The sequence below is a fragment of the Pseudopodoces humilis genome, chromosome 6, assembly GCF_049639895.1.
Source record: "Pseudopodoces humilis isolate 2021_Gansu_Grassland_sample_001 chromosome 6, ASM4963989v1, whole genome shotgun sequence".
NCBI lineage: Eukaryota > Metazoa > Chordata > Aves > Passeriformes > Paridae > Pseudopodoces > Pseudopodoces humilis.
Genome location: NC_142205.1, coordinates 2,591,477 through 2,610,214, shown reverse-complemented (window position 1 = coordinate 2,610,214; position 18,738 = coordinate 2,591,477). Strand labels below are relative to the sequence as shown.

The window sequence follows — 18,738 nt, the reverse complement described above, 5'->3', positions numbered from 1 at the left end:
CTCCAGCTCTCCTGGAGCCCCTCTAGGCCCTGGAAGGGGCTCTGAGCTCTCCCAGGAGCCTTCTCTTCTCCAGGCTGAACTCTCTCAACCTGTCTCCATAACAGAGGGGCTGCAGCCCTCAGAGCCTCCTCCTGATCATTATTTCCCTCTACTTTTCTGCGTCAGGAATTGGAAGGTTTCTAACCCATTTTGGGGTCTGATTTTAATGGTGTCACTTACACAGGCCACAGCAATCCTTATCAGTTTGGGATTTCTGGGTCAAAGCCCTTGGCAATCATGCCAAAAGTTTGGATTCAGCTTTCCAAGACACACCTGCAGCTCCAGCTGTGGCAGAATTTTACACAGGGGAGGATTCAGATCAAATTCAGGTACCTCCAGCACTGCCATCTCCTCTAAACAAATCCCTCAGGGCTCTCTTTATTGTGCCTGGAAAGAAAGAGCTTGTTTAGGGTGAAATTAATCTCATTCCTACCAGACATCTCCGTTTGGTCAAGGAAATAACTTCCCAACTTTATTTCTCCCCAGCAACTGCAGTGGGAGCATTGTGCCATTACCCTAAGCATCAGCAAAAACCTAAAATTAAACATTTCCACCTGTTCCTGTGGTCCATGGAGAATTGTGAATTCTGATGAAGTGTTTTGGTGACTCTGGAAATGAGATAAGTAAGTGTGTCCAAATTCTGCAAGGATTTGAGAATGCATGGCTGGCAGGGGCCGTGAAAGGCAAAAGAAGCTCATTTTCTAGCCAGTCAGGTCCACATCCTTTTGAGGTGTTCCCTGAAAGAAATTCAAGGACACATCTGGCCTTTAATGTCTAGACACCATCCCTTAGAGAGTTTAGATCCTAAATCTCTCCCCTGGCAATGGGCTGTGGGAGGAGATGGCTCTGTCTTGCTGAGATGTCATCCAGGAGAAGAAAGGGAGTGTGGTCACCTCACAGGACATCAGCTCAGGCCTTTGAGCTCTTTTTCACTCCCCAAATCCCTGTTGCTGTGCTGAAACAGCCCATTGGGATGGCCTGAACCCCATTCCCAAATTCCTGAGTCCAGAAGAGGAGGAGCTGCAGGGTCCAAGGTTGGGCTGATCTCCATGTGAGTTGTGGCAGGAGAAAAGTTAATTTTTCACCAATTAACACCAATTCCTGCATGAGAGGGCTGCCAGAAGAATATTTCCCAGGCCTGATATGGCTGAAATATCCCCTGCTTTGGGAATATTTATTCCCAAATATATAAATTTCCCCTCTTTTGGGTGGCAACCACATACAGCAGCGGCTGTGCCCGAGACTTGCTCACCTCTAGGTCTGACCTTTTCACTCATTGCAAAATATTGTTGGAGTTTCTGCTCCAATTGCAGCTCCTTTTGAGGATTTAGACACTGGATAATAGAATTTCAACCTAAAAATGGGATGGTGTTGATGTATTAGTTTGCTGATGGTTGAACTGGTTTATTCTTTTCTAAGCTCCAGTGTGAGCAGTAGCTCATCTTTGCTGATGTATTTTCCTTAAAGCTTTTTAAAAATATATATCAGTGATTTTGATAAGAAGGATGTGCTGTATAAAAAAATAAGAAGCAGAGGTGGAAAGGCTCTACATCACTCTGATTTTAAAAAAATAAAAAAAAAAAAATCTGGAATTGCCGGATTTTTCTTCCCCTGATCTTTGGTTCTGGCAGGTTTTTCTCCCAGGAATATTTTTGCTTTCTCTGTTACATCTCTATTACTCCTGCCATCATTTTTCTAACCACAGATGCAACCCTAGATCCTTTCCAGAAATGTATTGCGGGGCGTTTGCTGTTAGAAAACAACCTTGCATTGTGAACTAGTGGGAAATAATTGTTGAAGGGTTTTGGGCCTAAAATCTGATGGTGCCAGAGATTTTCTGATTAGGAACAACTTCCATAACTCTATTGGATGCCCAAGAGAAAAATGCTTTTTTTATTTTTTTCTATTATTAAATTACATCTTTTATTTCTGTTGCCACCATGCAGATTCTACAGCCCTGGCTTTGTGCTGAAAAGGTCTTGAAGCCTCAAAGGGTCTTTTCACCCTTCTCCCAACACTTTTCCATCACCCCAGGAGAACCTTGTGTCCTGACCTGGCTCTGAGAGCCAAGACAGCTCCAAATCTCATCCCAAGACCTGTTTGAGACGTTTCCCCATGGACTGTTTTTCCAGGGAGGCCATGCCTGGGTCAGAGGGCAGGGCTGGGTGAGCCTGGGTGATGCTCAGGGTGCTGAGCCTTCGGGCTGCGTGCCAGGAGCAAGATTTCTGGGAAACATCCCTCTGTTTCCACGCAGGATCTCTTCTTGCTCGGGGCTGTTGGCATTTTGATGTTTCTTGAAGATACAGCAGAGAAATGGCTCTTGAGAAGTGACAGCACGAAGCTCTGATTAATGTCTCCAAGGAGAGTCAACCAGAACAGTTTCCTTTGAGCTGCCTCTATTTCCATATGTAGCCCAGACTCTGCTTGACAATGCTATAGAAATGTGATGCCTGGAAAAAGCACGGCTTGTTATCAGGAATATTTCCCCTTCAGCCTTTAAGGAGAGACGAAAAAACCCGCCCAAAGCTCTCTGTAAAAGATCCTGGAATGTTAATTCCCAAATTAACAGGTCCAGCACTCCCCCACGCCACCCCTACCTGAGGGTTTAAATTCTCATTTAGACCTGCACACGGCCTTGGGATGGGAAGGGGCATGGAAATGTGAAGTTAAAAGACTGGTGGAAACCTCAGGTGATCCAAGACCACACTCACGACCTCTTATTACTTCTAATTTGCCACAGAACCACAGAATATCCTGAGCTGGAAGGGACTCACCAGGATCATTGATCCAACCCCTGGCCCTGCACAGACACCCCAAAAATCCCAGCCTGGGCATCCCTGGCAGCGCTGTCCAAACTCTCCTGGAGCTCTGGCAGCCTTGGTGCCCATTCCCTGGGGAGCCTGGGCAGTGCCAGCACCCTCTGGGGGGAGAACCTTTCCCTGAGATCCAAACTAAACCTTCCCTGGGACAGCTCCAGCTGTTCCCTGGGTTCTGTCACTGTCACAGGGAGCAGAGATCAGAGCTGGCCCTCAGGAGGAGCTGCAGACCCTGATGAGTCTCTCCTCAGTCTCCTCTTCTCCAGGCTAAACCAACCAAGAGACCTCAAACCATTCACTGTTTTCACAGCCCTCCTTTGGACACTGTCTAACAGCTTTGTATCCTCCTTTTTTAGTGGCACCAGTTCCCGCGAGGTGGCTGCAGTTTGTCTGGACACGTCCACCGCAGCACATGGCAGCAGCTGCTGCCCAAAGCTTCATCCTGGGAGTGGAATGACCCAGGCATTCCACAGTCTGGAACTGCACAAAGACATTCGGATTGTCTGCACTGAGCAGACAAATCCCAGGCTCTGAGCAGAGCCCTCCCGAGCCGCGCTCACGATTTACGAGCTCACGGCTGCATTGTCACACACTGTCACCAAGTGTCTGGCACTTGGCCACTCTCTGCGTCCCTCTTCTCCTAATTGCTGTCTTAACAGACCGCTGATCATGCTCAAAGGGTAGGAAATGCGAAGCTGAGAGTGGAAAAGAAACTGAAAAAGCGGCTCGGAATAAGGCAGCTTTTCTCATCACCCAGAAGGAGTTAATTTTCATTGTCTTGAGCAGGTGCTGGGAGCTTCCAGCTACCCCCTGGCACAGCACAAGCTGTAGCCTGTAAAGATTTTGCTTTTTTAAATTGCTAGAGTAGCTCTTTGCCTGCAGCAAAGAGTCCTGCTGCTGCTGTCCAAGGTGCGTGTGCTTGGTGGGAGGAGCAGGAAAACACCCGGCCGATGTTGGCTGCGCGGATCCAGGCTTGGAATTTGTGGTGGAAAAGCCTTGGGAGAAAGGTGGAAAGACCCTTTGAGAATTTAAGATCTTTTCAGCATAAAGCCAGAATCTGCACAGTGCAGATTGTGCTGCAATAGAAATAAAATGTGTAATGCAGATTAAGACCAATTAGCATGGAGTTTGGGAATCAATAAAAAGGTATAAAAATTATAAATAAATAGTCCTCCCCCCTCCTTGGAGGGACAGGCTCAGGGTTTGGATTCAGCACTTGGATGCTGGAACACAGCAGAGTTAGCACAGAAATCCTGGGAGCTTCTCTAGGAGAGGTGGTGTGAACATCTCCTGACTCTGACAGGGACCATCTCCAGGATGGGTTTTCCTGCCCACCCAGGTGATGTTTTGGTCCAGCATTTACAGGATGTGGAGCTCACCTGTGTTTGTGTCATCCTCGCTCAGGCTGGGTGTCAGCCCAGGCCGTGGTGGGAGTTTAGGCTGCAGAGAGAGCTCCTGTCCCACCTCGCTGGGACATCTCCACCTTAGAGAATCCCAGAATGGTTTGGGTGGGAAGGGACCTTAAACTCACCCAGTCCTACACTTGTTTGCCAGGGAGGTCAAACAGATTGACTTGACAGATTAAAGCATTTGTATAATATCATCTTTCAACTCCTGCTTTCTTCTGAAGTTGTGTGTTCTACATGGAAGATTTTGTCTTTAAAAAAGAAGTGGAATTGCCAGAGCAGGGGTCTCTGCTTCCTTCCCTGGCTGCCAGTGCTGAGAAGGGCTGGAAAAATTCCTTGGAAGTGCTCAAGTTGGACAGGGATTGGAACAACCTGCTCTAGTGGAAGGTGTCCCTGCCTGTGGCAGGGGATGGAACTGAGTGATCTTTAAGCTTCTTCCCACCTAAATAATTCTGTGATTCTGTGAAATCTCCACTTTTTTCCTGAGTATGATGATTTTAAAGTGGTGACCTGCCTGTTCATCTGGTGGTGTTCATCTTGTTGGTTTTGCTTAAGCTCCATCTCAGAGTAATGCACTAGATAGAGAAAAGGAATAGTCAGGCTATTGAAGATCTTGCATAGTGAACATGAAACATTTCCAGATTAAAATGGCAATAAAATAAAGAATAAAACCCATTTCTTACCTAAGGACACAGGTGGAAGGTGTCCCGTGGCTGCCTTTCAGTTTTATTGACGCAAGACGCAAAATAGCAGGAGCTTTTTCACATGGCAGGTCAGAGGTCTGAAAACCATCTTGCCAAAAAAATCTGGATGATAAATTGAGTGGGAAATTAGACAAATCATCCAAATCCTAAAATACTGAAGCTGGAAGGGCGGCCTGGAGGCTTCTGGATCTGTGCCATGCTCATAGCAAAGTCAGGTTCAGAAGCAGGTCAGGTTCCTGAATTTGGTTTTAATTTGGCCAAAATCCCCCTCAGTTGCCACCATCAGCCTTCTGCTTGCCAAGTTCAGCAGTGCCCAGGGCACCAGTGCTCATCCAGGGCTCTGATGTGAGGTTGTCCAGTCCTAGATGAAATATTGGGCATTTCCCCCTGGAAAAACAGGGAGTTCCACTGAGCCTTGCACAGAAATCGTGGATAAACAGGGAATTTCCTGAACTAAATATGGTTTGATGCCATGAGCATAGCAAAGGGCGGGAGGGCACATGATCCACGCTATCCTTGTCCTAATATTTTTCCCAAAGTATCTCCTACTGTTGGAAAAGGAACTGTGGGTTGGGCAGATTTTTATTTCAAAGGGAAGAACATGGCAAAGGGCTGCAAGGTCACAACTGGGCTGGAGAGGGTGAACAGGGGTGATCACAAGGGATCAGCCAGAGCCTAAAGAGCTCAGCAGGTGGTTAGGAGGGAAGGGAAACACTTCTTCACCTAAAAAGTGATTAAATTGTGGAGCTCATTACCTCAGGATGACAGAGAGGGAAAAAATTAAAGAGGGGAGAAGGAGAGCAGGCGTTGGAGGTCGTTAAACATTCCAGGAGTGCACCTGGCTCAGCTAATTGCTGAACCTTTAATTGGTGGGACAGGGAAGGATTCCACAACGTTTTTGTTGGTCTGGCTCTGTAAGAACCCAGCACTGGTCTGTGCTCCAGGTTGGATCATGTTCCAGTCTGATGTGGTTGAGATTCCTTTGTCCCCAGGACATGCAGGAGGTGGCAGGACTCCCGTGGAGATGAGGAACAGGGTGGGTTTGCTGAGCTGGCCCTGCAAATCTCCAGCTCTGCCTGTCAGTCCATCAAGTGCTGAGCTTGGAGTGGGGAGATTCAGGTTTTTTGGGGGAGAAGCACAGGATTTTACTACTTGGGCTTTACATCTCTTAGCCTGGCTTTGCTCAGAGTTGTTATCAAAACCTTACAAACCCCCGTGGAGGGTTTCTCAAAACTGCCTTTTCTCCCCAGGTCTGCCTGCCTCTGTTCCTGTATTTCCCCTGTGCAGGGAATGGAATAAAAACCTGACTTTAGACCTACTCATTTAATGCCTGAATTAGTTCAATTTTCTCTGCCTGAGGCTTCTCATTCTTTTCCACTGTCTTGCTGTTGGCCTGCTGGGAATCTCTCATTGTCCACAGAAGTTTCTCTCATCCTCCTAAATTGGTGATTTTCTCCCTGAGCTCAAATTTTTGCCTAAATATGGACTCTTCCAGGGCTAATTTCTCTTCATAGTTTGCTTAGGCACACGTGCGTGTGCGCTAAAATCAGTTTCAAACTGGCTCAGATTTATTTTTAAGCCGGGGGGGGGGGGTTTTTTGCAGATGCCAAAAGCATTGATTCCTGTCTGATTAAAAAAATAAATAAATAAATTAAAACCCACGGAGTATTTTCAGCATGATTTAGCGGCTCATCTACAAGGATCTTGACTGGCTTAGCTAAATGGTTGGTGCTTGCTCGTGTGTGCAAAAAGCCCTGGTGTCCTTGGGTGCCCATTATTTTATTTAACCCAAACACAGTTTCATCTTGGGCAGTTAAAAAGCCAGAGTTTAGGCTGATGTCTCAAAGCTTGAGTCAATCTCTACTGGGAAAAGCAACCCATCTCGTTTTTTGGAGGAAAATATTTTGTTTTAGTGGAGCTGTTGTCTTTAAATATTTTTGGGTGCAAACTTCTGGAATTGTTTCTGGGGAGAAAGCTTTCCTCTTAATTCTTTTCCTATGTATTTTCATTTTAAGCTGCAGAAGCATTTATCAGGTAAGCCTTGAGTGCAGCAAAACATTCAATTTCAAGTTAAGGCAAATACTGATTTTTTTTTTATTTTTTTTTTGAGGCAAATAAACCATTTTGCTCAATCTCTTGCTTCGAAGAAGTTTGGGGTTTGAATCATTCAGGATCCTATTCTTTCCCTTACACTTTTAATTCTGGAAAACCATCAAAGAAAAACAGCATTTGTATGATGTCATTTAAAAAGCAAAACACTGTTTCCTAGCTTTTTGCAGAATACTTTCAAGGAGAGATAGAAATGCTATCAGAATAAGGATGTTGAGATGAATTTAACAAAATTATGGTTTTTAAAGGCAGTTAAAAAATCCCTAACAGAAAAAATAAGTAAAACGATGACCTTAGGCACAGGAATAAATACACTGCAGCAGCACAACCAGATTCTGTTATGTGCTGGATGTGAAATGGGCTGTCTTGGGGCTCTCCACCCTGCCAAGACAGCCTGAATTAGCAGCTGGTCAGTTTTAATGCAGACAGCTCTGTCAGAAGGGCAGGGAAGGAGCTGCAGGAGCCGAGGGAGGGAATGGGAGCCTGCAGGAGCTTCACGTCCCCGTGGAAGGACAGGAGCAGTGACAGCTGCTGCTGAGATGTTGTGGCAGAGGAGATGCTGGCCTGGAGTGTTTTCTGGGAGAAAAAGGGGTTGGTTTTGTGAAGCAGGTCCTGAGATGGGCAGTCAGAGCGTGCCTTATGGACATGGTATGTGGGACTCCAGTTAAATCCTTTAGGATCATTCCTGATTAGGTTCTCCTTCAATCCTCTGCTCTGTCTTGAAACATCTCCCTCTGGAGACAACAGCTACAACTTCCCCTGCTGTTCTGTGCAATTCTGACTCCATCTGTGAGGAACATGAGGTCAGGGAACATCTGGGCACGTTGCCGTGTCCTGCCTCACAGTCCCTCTGGACATTCCCAGTGGGCTCGAGCCTCTTTCCCTGCAGTGGCCCAAACTGGAAATCTCATTAGGCATCCCTAGGAAAAGCGGGTCTAAAATGAGACAGGATAGAAACAGCTGCTGACAAGAGGCCAAATGAGAACACAAAACACATCACAGGAGAAATATTGATTGCTAAGCCAAACCCTGGCAGCAGTCAGCCAGGACATCCAACACCCAGCTCGGATATGGATGAAGGCCTCAGAGTTCCTGATGATGCCAGAGGTGGGACTACACCACCCATGACAGATAAAGCAAATCTGGAGTAAAAAGAGGATCACAAATAACTTTCCCTGAGCCTCTGAGCAGTCTGTCTTTGACAAAGAACCCCAGAGATGTTCAACAAGAACTGGAGCAGACATCAACTACCCTGGACGTGTCCAAGGCCTGGTTGGCCTGCTTGGAGCAGCCTGGGATAATGAAAGGAGTCCCTGCCCATGGGTTTTAAGATGTTTTTTTTAAAGTTCCTTCCAACCCAAACCGTGAGGGGATTTTATGATTCTGTCATCAAACAGGCAAAGGTTTGTCGGGCTTCAAGTTTGCTACTACAATGCTGATCATGGGAAAAGACAACTGCAGGAAAAGAAGTCCCACTACCACAATAAAAAAGTGAAGAGATGCTTTGAAGTCAGAGAGATCAAAGATTCTACACCAAAATAAGAAAACCAAACATTTTTTTTCTTTTTTTTTTTTTTAAGAAAAAGATAACATCATTCAGTGTATTTTTTCAAGCTTGCTGGACATCATACTGAAACACCGTAAAGCTGTCAGGGAAATTATATGCTTTTTTCTGTTGTCAACCAAAGCGTGCTTTTATGGAGTCAATTAGCCACAAATGATGAACACACGTCACTTGTCTGGGAATGAATTACAGTACAACCCAATAAACACAACTGGCTTCGCTCTCTGATCATTGCCCCGATGAGGAGGAGGCGTCAAACTTCCCTATCCAACCATAAAGGAAACTCCGTGTTCGTTTGTGTTTCATCCTGCAAATTTGTCTCCTTCAAGTACTGCAGTGCTACAGTGTGGGGGGAAACGGGGTCATTGGTATTTCTGCTCTGACGTGCAAACCTGGACATGAGCTCGGGGTGTGAAATGCAATTACATCGGGGAAAAGGGTTCGGATAAGCTGGGATGGCACGGGGGCTTGGGTGTACAACGGAGCTGCTGTCAGATTCCACAGAGAAGTGCAGCCAGTGTTGTCTTTACATGGGATTTTGTGTGCCCTCCACAGACCTTAGAGCCCTTTTTAAAGGTGGAGAGCTACAGTCTTATCAAGTTTCAAGGGGTTTCTTTTCGTTTGGTTGGTTTGCTGGGAGGGTTTCTTTTCCCTTTTTTTTTTTTTTTTTAATTTTAATAACAGATGGGTAAACTGAGGCACAGAAAGGTGGTGTGACTTGCCCACAGTCGTTGGTAGACCTTGAACACCCCAGGTCTTGCTCCCAGCTGGGACAGAGTGAGAAGGAAGGGCTGTTCCCAAAGTTCCCTCCACTTGTTCCCAGGGTGAGGAAAACCGCGGCTCCTCACGGGGCGAGGGGAAGGGCCGTCACTCTCAGTGGCAATGTCTGGCGGGGCTGGGCGGCTCCTGCCAACCCCTGGGAGGCCAGGGAAGAGAGGAACCCGGCATGGAGAAGCAGGAGCCGGTGGGTCAGGCACTACAGGATGCACTCGTGCCTCTCCGTGGCCTTCAGGGCCTCGTGCATGCTGGCGGCCGAGAGCCTCCTGTTGATGTTCCTGTACCTGCAGCGCAGCAGGTTCCAGAAAGTAGTCCTCAAATCCCGGTTGAAGAAGGCGTAGATGAGGGGGTTGATGAGGGAGTTGGTGTAGCCCAGCCAGAGCAGAGTCCTCTCCAGCCGCAGGGGCATGCAGCTGCAGCGGATGCCGCAGATGAACGGCCGCGCCGTGGACATCAGGAAGAAGGGCAGCCAGCAAAACGTGAAGGCCCCCACGATGATGCCGAGGGTCCTGGCGGCTTTCTGCTCCCGCTTGAAGATGGAAATGTTCTTGCGGTCTTGCCGGAGCAGCTTGGAGAGCGTGGCGCATTCCTCCACGGCTTTGGTGCGCCGGGAGCTGTGGTGGGCGCGGCTGGAGGCCTCGAGGCAGTAGACGCCCTCCTCCTCGTAGTGCTTGGGGAAGTTCATGAAGCGGTGCTTCTCGGCGCTGACCTTGGCCGCCTTGTAGATGCGGCTGTACATCACCAGCATGACGGCCATGGGGATGTAGAAGGCCACGCCCGTGGAGTACACGGTGTAGCCGAAGTCCTGGCTGATGAGGCACACCCGCTCCACCGTCACGTTCTGGGCCCAGCCGAACAGCGGAGGGAGGGTGATGGAGGCCGACAGGAGCCACACGATGAAGACCATCTTGGCCATCAGCTTCCCGTTCTGCCTCACGGGGTAGGTCAGCGGCCGCGTGATGCCCAGGTACCTGTGGGAAGGAGGAGTTGTCAGGGGTGCTGTTGGGTGGCTTTCACTCCTAATCAGCTCTGAGAGAATTTTGGCCCTCAGAGGGGACAAGTAATTGATTCACCAAATGAAAATCTCCCCAGGCATGTGATCTCTTGACTAAACACCCCAATTTATTAACTTTCTTGTGATCACCCCATGAGTGGAATCACAGAATGGTCTGGGTTGGAAAGACCTTAAAGCCCATCCCATTCCAGCCCCCTGCCATGGGCAAGGACATCTTCCACCATCCCAGGCTGCTCCAAGCCCCATCCAGCCCGGCCTTGAACACTTCCAGGGATGGGGAGTCCATAGCATGAGCCATCACTGAACTGCTGAGTGCAGTCCAAACTCTGCATGGTCTCCTGGGGAATAAAAAAAGCTTTAAAAAGCTTTGTTTTCAGGAATTAAAAATGCTTAAGAGTTTTGTTTTTCCACCAGAACTATTCTGTACAGAGAACACGCAACAGCTTCCAGCCATGGCACATAACTCGCTCCAGAGTGCTGCCCGTGCCAAGGGGACACCCAGGAGAGGGATGGGTGATGCTCAGGGTGATGTGCCACAGGACTGATCCCGGATGAAAGGAATAACTCTTAGCAGTGTTTAATGGGAAGTGGGAAGCACAACAGCCTCCTCTTATTTGTTGGTGAAGAAATATAACCTGGAGCTAAGATGGTCCTGGGAGACCAAGAAATAATCTTGGCTTTGGGAAGACTTAAAGATGTGTCTGGGTGAGCCCTGGCAGCAAAGCTGGAGAGTGGACAATGCTGTTTGGGGGCAGTTTTTGGGCCCCTCACAACAAGAAAGCCATTGAGGGGCTGAAGAGAGTCCAGGGAAGGAAACAGAGCTGGGGAAGGGTCTGGAGCAGCAGGAGAGGCTGAGGGAGCTGGGAAAGGGGCTCAGCCTGGAGCAAAGGAGGTTCAGGAGGGACCTTCTGGCTCTGCACAACTCCCTGAAAGCTTCTGACCTCTGGAAACTCAAATAGGAATGACCCAAGCAGCTGGAGCCATCTGCTCGCTTGCACAGCCACTAGCTGCTGAAGTGATGGAGTCCAGCTCTCCCTCAAGAGGAAAATGAGTGGAGTTTGGAGTAAGAAATCCCCAGAACACCTGGTGACCCACAGACCCCCCAGTCCTGACCCCTGGGGTTAGGAGTTACTTTTTATTTTACCTGAAAGGAGCTGGAGGCTGCACCCTCCATCAGCTCCTCGTTGTGCCACTGGGTGTAAACGTGACCCATCCTGTCTTTTATTGGAGGGGTTTGTGTGATAAAGAAATTGTGTCAACTGTTGGTAAATTAGAATTGTAAAGCAATAAATCAGGGGGGGATGTTGGCTGCTGTCAGCCAGCGTTCCCCCTGGAAAACATCTGCCTGCTATTCAGCTTCAATCAATCCAGCAAAAACCTCGAGCCACTCATATGGATTTCTGTTCTGTTACAGCCTTTTTGATTCCAGTCTCCTGCTGCCAGGATTTTTTAGGCAGGAACACATCACCTCTTAATTGTTCTTGGATAAACGGTGCCACTCCAGAGGGGCAGTGAGAACAGCAGCTCTGTGAGTACTTTCTGCTGAAAGCTGAGCAAAAAAGAGAAAATATCTGTGGAGAATTTTACCTCTGCTGTAGCATTTTTTTCCTGACAGCCTCACTGTGTTAGGAGATTTTCTCTTGCCTGGTTATTTTGCTTTTCCAGATCATCCCCCCAGATTAGAAGATGGAAATAAAATATATTAAAAAAATTTGATTTCTCCTCCCCTCCTGACTGCTAAATCGAGAGACTAAGTCTTCTCCCCTGCCTTCCTGATAAAAATGGTTTTGAACTCATTCATTGGGTTGTTCTTTCCTTATTTTCCTCTGCATTCTTTTGAAATTCTTATTCCTCTGCAGCTTTTCAGCTGGCCTTAGTCACAAGAACCAACCAGAACTCTCCGTGACCATCAATGTTCAGAGAATTCCAGGATGGTTTGGGTTGGATGGAATCTTCAAGATTATCCATTTCCAGCGGGTGCCATCCCCTCTTATGCCATTACCGGCTTTCTCTGGGAGCCGATCCACCTGGGATTTGCTGAAACTTCAAGGAATTTACGCGCTAGCCGAGGAAAACGCGGGGTGATGAGGTTTAACAAGCAGGCAAAGCTGACACATTTCATCCGCGGGTGCCTCGTGCAGCCGCTGCTGGAGGAAACGGGGCCGTTTTGAGGTCTTTGTAATAATTTTGAAGCGAGCAGGAAGCCCTCAAAATAGGGCAGCGTTTGCAGGAGGCGAGGTGGCACTGACAGGCGGTGGAATTCGAGTGGAATTCTCTCCCTTTGAATATTTTTTTTTTTTAGTTTTGCTCTGTGTGTGTGTGTGTGTTGTGCTGCTAATCAGGTTTAGGGGTAATCAGATAACAAAAGGCAATTCCCAGGATTTACGCACTCGGTGTGGATTTGCAGGGCTCCCCCCTCACCCCGTGCTGAGCTGATGGTGCAGCCACTCATCCCAGGTGCAATAAATTCCTGATCCTGCAGATCCCAGCCCCTTGATGTGGGGTGGGAGATCTGCTCCAGGCTGGGCTGGACCAGCAAACCCCACGGATGAGGCAATTCAGAGTGTTTGTTCTACACTTAACGGGAAGCATGGAATGGGTTGGGAGGGACTTTAAATCCCATCCAGTTCCACCCCTGGGGCAGGGACACTTCCACTATCCCAGGGTGCTCCAAGCCCCTTCCAGCCTGGCCTTGGGCACTTCCAGGGATCCAGGGGCAGCCACAGCTTCTCTGGGCACCCTGTGCCAGGGCCTCCCCACCCTCACAGGGAATAATTCCATCCCAATGTCCCATCTAACCCTGTCCTTGTCCTGTCCTTACATTTCCTGATGAAAAGTCCCTCTCTGGCTTCCCTGCAAGCCCCCTTCAATAGTTGGATGATTATGCCAGGGATTGAATAATGAAAACAACCCAAACCTCTCTGAGGTGCCCCTTTCTCCATCCTGCAGCTGGTGAACTGGGAAAAGGTGAATCCCCACTCACACAGGAGGACAAATGAGCCCAGAATTAGGGTTTCCTTGACCCCACAGTTTTACCACAATTCCCTGCCTCCTCTGCAGCCAAAATAATCTCCTTCCCCGATTTCCAAGCTGATGCCATTCCTGCCCCATCCTGCTGAAGGAGAGGAGGAAACAAAAGGCAGCTGGAGGCTGCTACACCTGCCCAAGCCCTAAGTCAGAGCTGGTGGAGCACCCCAGGGATCCATCCCAGACACAGAGCAAGGATCTACCCAGCCTGGGAAACATTTGGATGAAGGACATGGGAACGGCAATCCAGGAAAACGCTGTGTGGTTTTCATCCCACTGAGTTTTGGGAGCCATCCTTTTACTGAGGGTGATCCCGATTTGGAGAATATAATCTGATTTTGAGTGGAAAATACTTGCCAGGGAAAGGGGAGAGCCCCAGTAGAGCTGCCTGGGAAATGGATGGAGAGTTTTTTCTCCACCAGGAATGCCAGAAGCTATGTGTGGGCTTTGGGGAGCTCCTTTTGTCAGCTCCTTGGCATTTTTATGGAGTTTCATCAAAGCTGAGCAGCCAAAAGAGGGGATTTTTTTTTTGTTGGTTTGTTTTTGGTTTGTGACATTAAAAAATCTGCAACATTGGCAGGCTTTTACATAAGGAAAATATAAGAGGAAGATGGATGTTTCCAGCATTTTTCTTTTCTGGTTTCAAAGGAAATCAATCAAATCTCGCTTCAGACAAGATTAGTTCTACCAGCTTCAATCGAGAGGCTTTTAGGAAGCGCTCGGCATTAATAATCAATAACAGCAGCCTACATTTTAATAGTCCTCATCATCCTGGGCAAACCAAGTAGCTTTTCCATCTAAGCTAAGCAAAATATTGAGGACACTTCAGCCATCAATAAAAACAGGGCCTCCTCCTTGGCAGGAGTGGGCCTGACAGTGCTGACCAAGTTGGATTCAGGACAGAACCAGAGGAAATATTTCTATTTCCGAGAGGCACCAGGGCTTTTCCTCTTCTTCCTCACAGGGCAGGAGGAAGAGCTGGTCCCTATCCCTGGGGGAGGTTTGGGTTGATGCCTCACTGAGATAACAATTTAATCTCTTTTTGGAGCAGGTTTTTCAGGGACTCTGCAAGCTCAGCTCTCCTCGTGCTTTTGGTTTTTTGGTATCGGCACAGAAATTGAGAATTGTGATTTTGGAGATGTTCCCATCAAGAGTCAAACCAAGAATCCTGCCCATCCCAGGCTCAGGGCTGATGTGGAGATCCAGGCATGACCCTGGATCCTCAGTCCACCTCCACCTCAGTCCAAGCCCTGCCTGAGGATGCTGGGTGGATGTGGGACACTGCCCCGGGATGATTCACACAGCTCCCAGCCCATTCCTGGGGATCCTTGAGCGGGAAGAACATCCCAATAATTCCTATTCCCTCCTCAAGCTCCAGCACTGACCCCACAAGCCCCCTGCACTTGCAGGTTGTCCTTCCTCCTACCCAGAGCTGGGTGGGCACAGCTTGGGGGGACAGTCCCGTCCCTTTCCTCTGCTCAGTCCTTGCTGTTTTTCTCCTTTCCCAGCTGGAAATACATTCCAGCCAACTGCCCTGCAACCACTCAGCTTCCCCATCAGACCTGTGGTGAGGGGAGGAGGAAGTTCTGGGAGCAAACTGATCACGGTGAAGTTGCTGTGCCAACACACGAGGGACAAGCCCATGCCAGAAAATTCAGGCTCCTTGACAACCTCTTGGGACACAGCTTTTCCCTCTCTCCTTCCCAGGAAAGACAAAGTGACAGCAAACTCAGGATCTGCCTGCACGGTGTCCTTGGATGTGGATCTGCTCCCCGGAGCAGTGACACTGGATGGGAGGGACGTGATGGAGGAGTGGAATCCATGGCAAGGATTTCTGGGGAAAGATCTCTCCTATTTGTGTGTGTGTTTGGAAAAGTCGTGCTCAAAGGGATCGGAATGAGATGGGGTGGAGTTGGTTGGCTGGGAAAGGAGGGGAAGGAAATGGGAAAAGATGGGGAAGAGGAAGGAAAGGGAAGAAGGAGAAAAGAAGGATTGCATGTATTGAGTTTTTGGGGATTTGGGATGGGGTGGGAAGACTTGTTGACATGCTTGGCCAAGGAAAAATGAAAGGGGAAAGGGAAAAAGAGAAAAGGGAAAGAGGGAAAAGGGGAGGCAAGGCAAAAGAAAGGAGAAAAAGAGGAGGAGAAGGAGAAGGAGAAGGAGAAGGAGAAGGAGAAGGAGAAGGAGAAGGAGAAGGAGAAGGAGAAGGAGAAGGAGAAGGAGAAGGAGAAGGAGAAGGAGGAGAAGGAGAAGGAGGAGAAGGAGAAGGAAATTTTCAAGCAAAGCCAGTCTGGTTAGTGTGTAGCCACTTCCCTGCTCCTTACCCACTGGAGGAAGCACTGACACATTTAATTCCTGCATTTCATCCCTTCCCTCTCACCAAGTCAGGCTCCTGCCAGCTCTGAGCACTCCTGCTTTTTTTTTTTTTTTTTTTTTTTTTTTTTTTTTCCGACAGGAAAATTATTAAAATAAAGCAAGTTCAGCAGAAGAGCTGAACCTCGCCTGTGGCCTGGCAGGGGTTTTTCTCTCTAGCAGCAGCTTAGAGCTGCCCAGGACTGTGGATCTGCAGCTCCCAGGGGAGCAGTGGCTGGTGGGGATGGAGGTTTCGGAGCAGGACTTGCTGCTGGCGTGCCCTGGGGGGGATGTCAAGCAGCAGCAGATTTTCCCTGTCCTTTCTGCTTTGTCACCCGCTGTCACACCTGCCGAGGTGACCGGGGAGGTGGCATAGCTGAAAGGGCACATCTCAGATGTGGGATGTGTCCCTCCCCTGAGCTGCTGCTCCCGAAGCAGCCCAGCCCAGCAGTGCCAGCTCAGCCCAAAGCGACCCCCCGAGATGCCAGCACACGTCAGCCCCGGCCACCGGCTCGTCAGCGCCATGGCCCCGATGACGCAGCTGCTAAAATTAGAGCCACCAAGGTGCTGACTTGTCCAAGCCTGGCCACTTTGCCAGGCAGGCTTAGCCTTTCCCTCCTGGCTCCAGGTGTGGGAGGTGAAGCCAGTAAATCCTCACAAATGTGCTCACTGAGCTAAACCAGGGGGTTTGGGATCTTGGGATGGGGTGTGGGGAGCTGCTGACATCCTTAGGCAAGGCACGAGTCCAGGGAGCAGCAGAGAATCCCACAGGATTGGCTCCAGAAGCCCTGGAACCTGGATTTCCAAAGTGAATCTGGGTTGCTTTTTTTGATTATTATTTTTTGAGTGGTTTCATGGCCCAGGCACCTTCCATGGAGAAGGCCAGGTGCTGTTCCTCAAGAACAATGTGAAGCAGCTGCCAAAAGGGGGAAGACTAAAGAAGTAACTTAGGGAAGTTACTTGAGAAAACACCCTGAGCCCAGCTCTTCCAAAGGGAATGAGACACTGAATTCCCACTGAAAACCCCCATCAGCTGGAAAAAACACCTCCAGGAGCACTGATCCAACCAGGAACACAATTCTAGAGGCCCCCCCAACCTCCCGAAACACCCAGAGCCCACCTGAGCGTGGGGCACAGCCCGGGCCTGCCTCACCTGTCCACGCTGATGATGCACAAGGTCATGATGGAGGCGGTGCAGCACATCACGTCCATGGCGATGAACACGTTGCAAAACACCTTCCCAAAGAGCCACTCGCCCCCCACCAGGTCCGTGATGGTGACAAAGGGCATGACGGCGAAGGCCACCGACAGGTCGGCGGCGGCCAGGGACACCACCAGGTAGTTGGAGGGCTGCCGGAGCTTCTTGACGATGCACACGGAGATGATGACCAGCCCGTTGCCGGCGATGGTCATGAGGATGATGATGGAGAGCACGGCCCCGATGACGACCTTCTCGGTGTCCCCATAGAGCAGGATCTCCTCGCCGCAGTCTGTGGCGTTGGTGAGGTTGGAGGGCGGCAGCTCGGGCTCGGCTGGGGCGGGGGGTTCCTCAGTCATGAATGGATTGGGGAGCGGTTCCCGAGCCGGCCGCTGCTGCTCTGCGCTCTCCACCAGGAGAAGGTGCTGCTCCAGAAACCTCCTGGGGCTGGCCCTCAGCAGCATGCTCCGAGCTCGGCACGAGCGCTCCCCCAGCAGTGGCACCTCCGGTGACAAACCAGAACATCTTGTCACAAGCAGGGCGAAGAAAACCGAATATCCTCTCATCCTCTCCCCCACCGTCACCACCCTCCTCCACCCCTGTCTTGCCTCCCCAAAGCTGCGGCTGCATCTCACGTGCTCGGCAGGAAGCCGCTTCCCAAGTCTCCTTAAGGACACGCATTTTGCCGGGGGATGCTTGGAGGAAGCCGCCCTCCACTTGGGAAGGAGCACGGGCTGCCTGCAACATCTCCCTGACCATCCATGCGCTTTTCCAGGAGAGAGAGAGAACGGATTGTGGATCGTGTCTCCCTGCCGAGCTGTGCCCGCTGCTGTTGCACTTCTCCTCTGCATCCATACATTTAATCCCTCGCAGAGCCTCCTCTGTGGATACGGGAGCGGATGCGACAACACGAGCCACAGTGCGGGCACAGCCCCCGCCGGCCGCGTCCCCTGCCCGTGGCACACGCCAACTTCAAAGCCGGGACCGCAAATCCCTGCTCCTGGCAGGCAGTGGCCACACGCGAGCTATCGGTAGCCACGGGGTGGCAGCGGGAGCGGATCCCTGGCATGCAGCACCCCAGGGTACCACGCACAGCCCAGGCATCCCAGCTCGTTCCCGGAGCCTCAGCATCACCACCACGCACAGCAGAAAAGGCTCGGAGAGCCGCGGCCGCGCTCCCACCCCCGGGATTCCACCCCTGCAAGTAATTCCCGGCCATCCGCAAGGAAACTTCAGGGCAGGACTCACCCCTGGATGCTCCGAGCATCATGCACAAACCTACATCCTCTTTTTGTTGTTGTTGTTGTTGTTTGTTTGTTTTGTTTCAAACCCCATTTTCCCCTTGAAGTTTTGTTTCAATCCGAGCCGGATTGCGGCCCCTTCCTCCCCTTTTCAGCATCCCCCGGCTGCGGCCATGGGGGGTCCCGGAGTTACCTGTGCCGAGGGGGTGAGACATCCTCCAGGCGAGCCCCTGCGAGCTCCGGGCAGGCGGGGAAGCAAAGAGCCACCCCCGGAGCATCCTTCTCCCCTCCCCGCTTCGCCGGTCCCTCCTACCGCCCTCCCCTCGCCTCTGCCGGGCAGGGACCCAGATGGTCCCTCGGAGCCCCGGGGAGGAGCAAAGAGCGGGGCGGGGGGTCCAGGCTGGATCCTGCAGCGATGGGAGGGAGCGGGGAGCGTGTGAGGATCTGGAGGGAAAGGCTGGAACTTGAGGAGATGCCTCGGAGCGCTGAG

General features: G+C 50.2%; 1 protein-coding gene across 2 annotated transcripts; it reads right to left on the bottom strand.

Moving 5' to 3' along the window:
• Positions 1–8,707: 8,707 nt before the first annotated feature.
• LOC102106600 (5-hydroxytryptamine receptor 7-like) lies at positions 8,708–18,538 on the bottom strand. 2 transcript variants are annotated; one of them, XM_088056615.1, is made up of 3 exons: positions 18,442–18,538; positions 16,963–17,510; positions 8,708–10,386 (listed from the first exon to the last, which is right to left on the bottom strand). In XM_088056615.1, exons 2-3 carry the CDS (start codon positions 17,469–17,471, stop codon positions 9,615–9,617), a joined length of 1,281 nt encoding a protein of 426 aa, XP_087912741.1. In that variant the 5' UTR covers positions 17,472–17,510; positions 18,442–18,538; the 3' UTR covers positions 8,708–9,614. The 2 variants fall into 2 exon arrangements, with proteins under 2 accessions (XP_087912741.1, XP_005518006.2); XM_005517949.2 differs by lacking the exon at positions 18,442–18,538 and having other exon boundaries at positions 16,963–17,573.
• Between the last annotated feature and the right edge of the window lie 200 nt (positions 18,539–18,738).

Bases quoted from the DNA above. Each gene is read 5' to 3' on its own strand.
- LOC102106600 (XM_005517949.2), bottom strand. From the start codon at position 17,573: ATGAGAGGATATTCGGTTTTCTTCGCCCTGCTTGTGACAAGATGTTCT. The intron at 10,387-16,962 runs GTGAGGCAGGCC...TCCTTCCCACAG, and splicing joins TGCATCATCAGCGTGGACAG to GTACCTGGGCATCACGCGGC.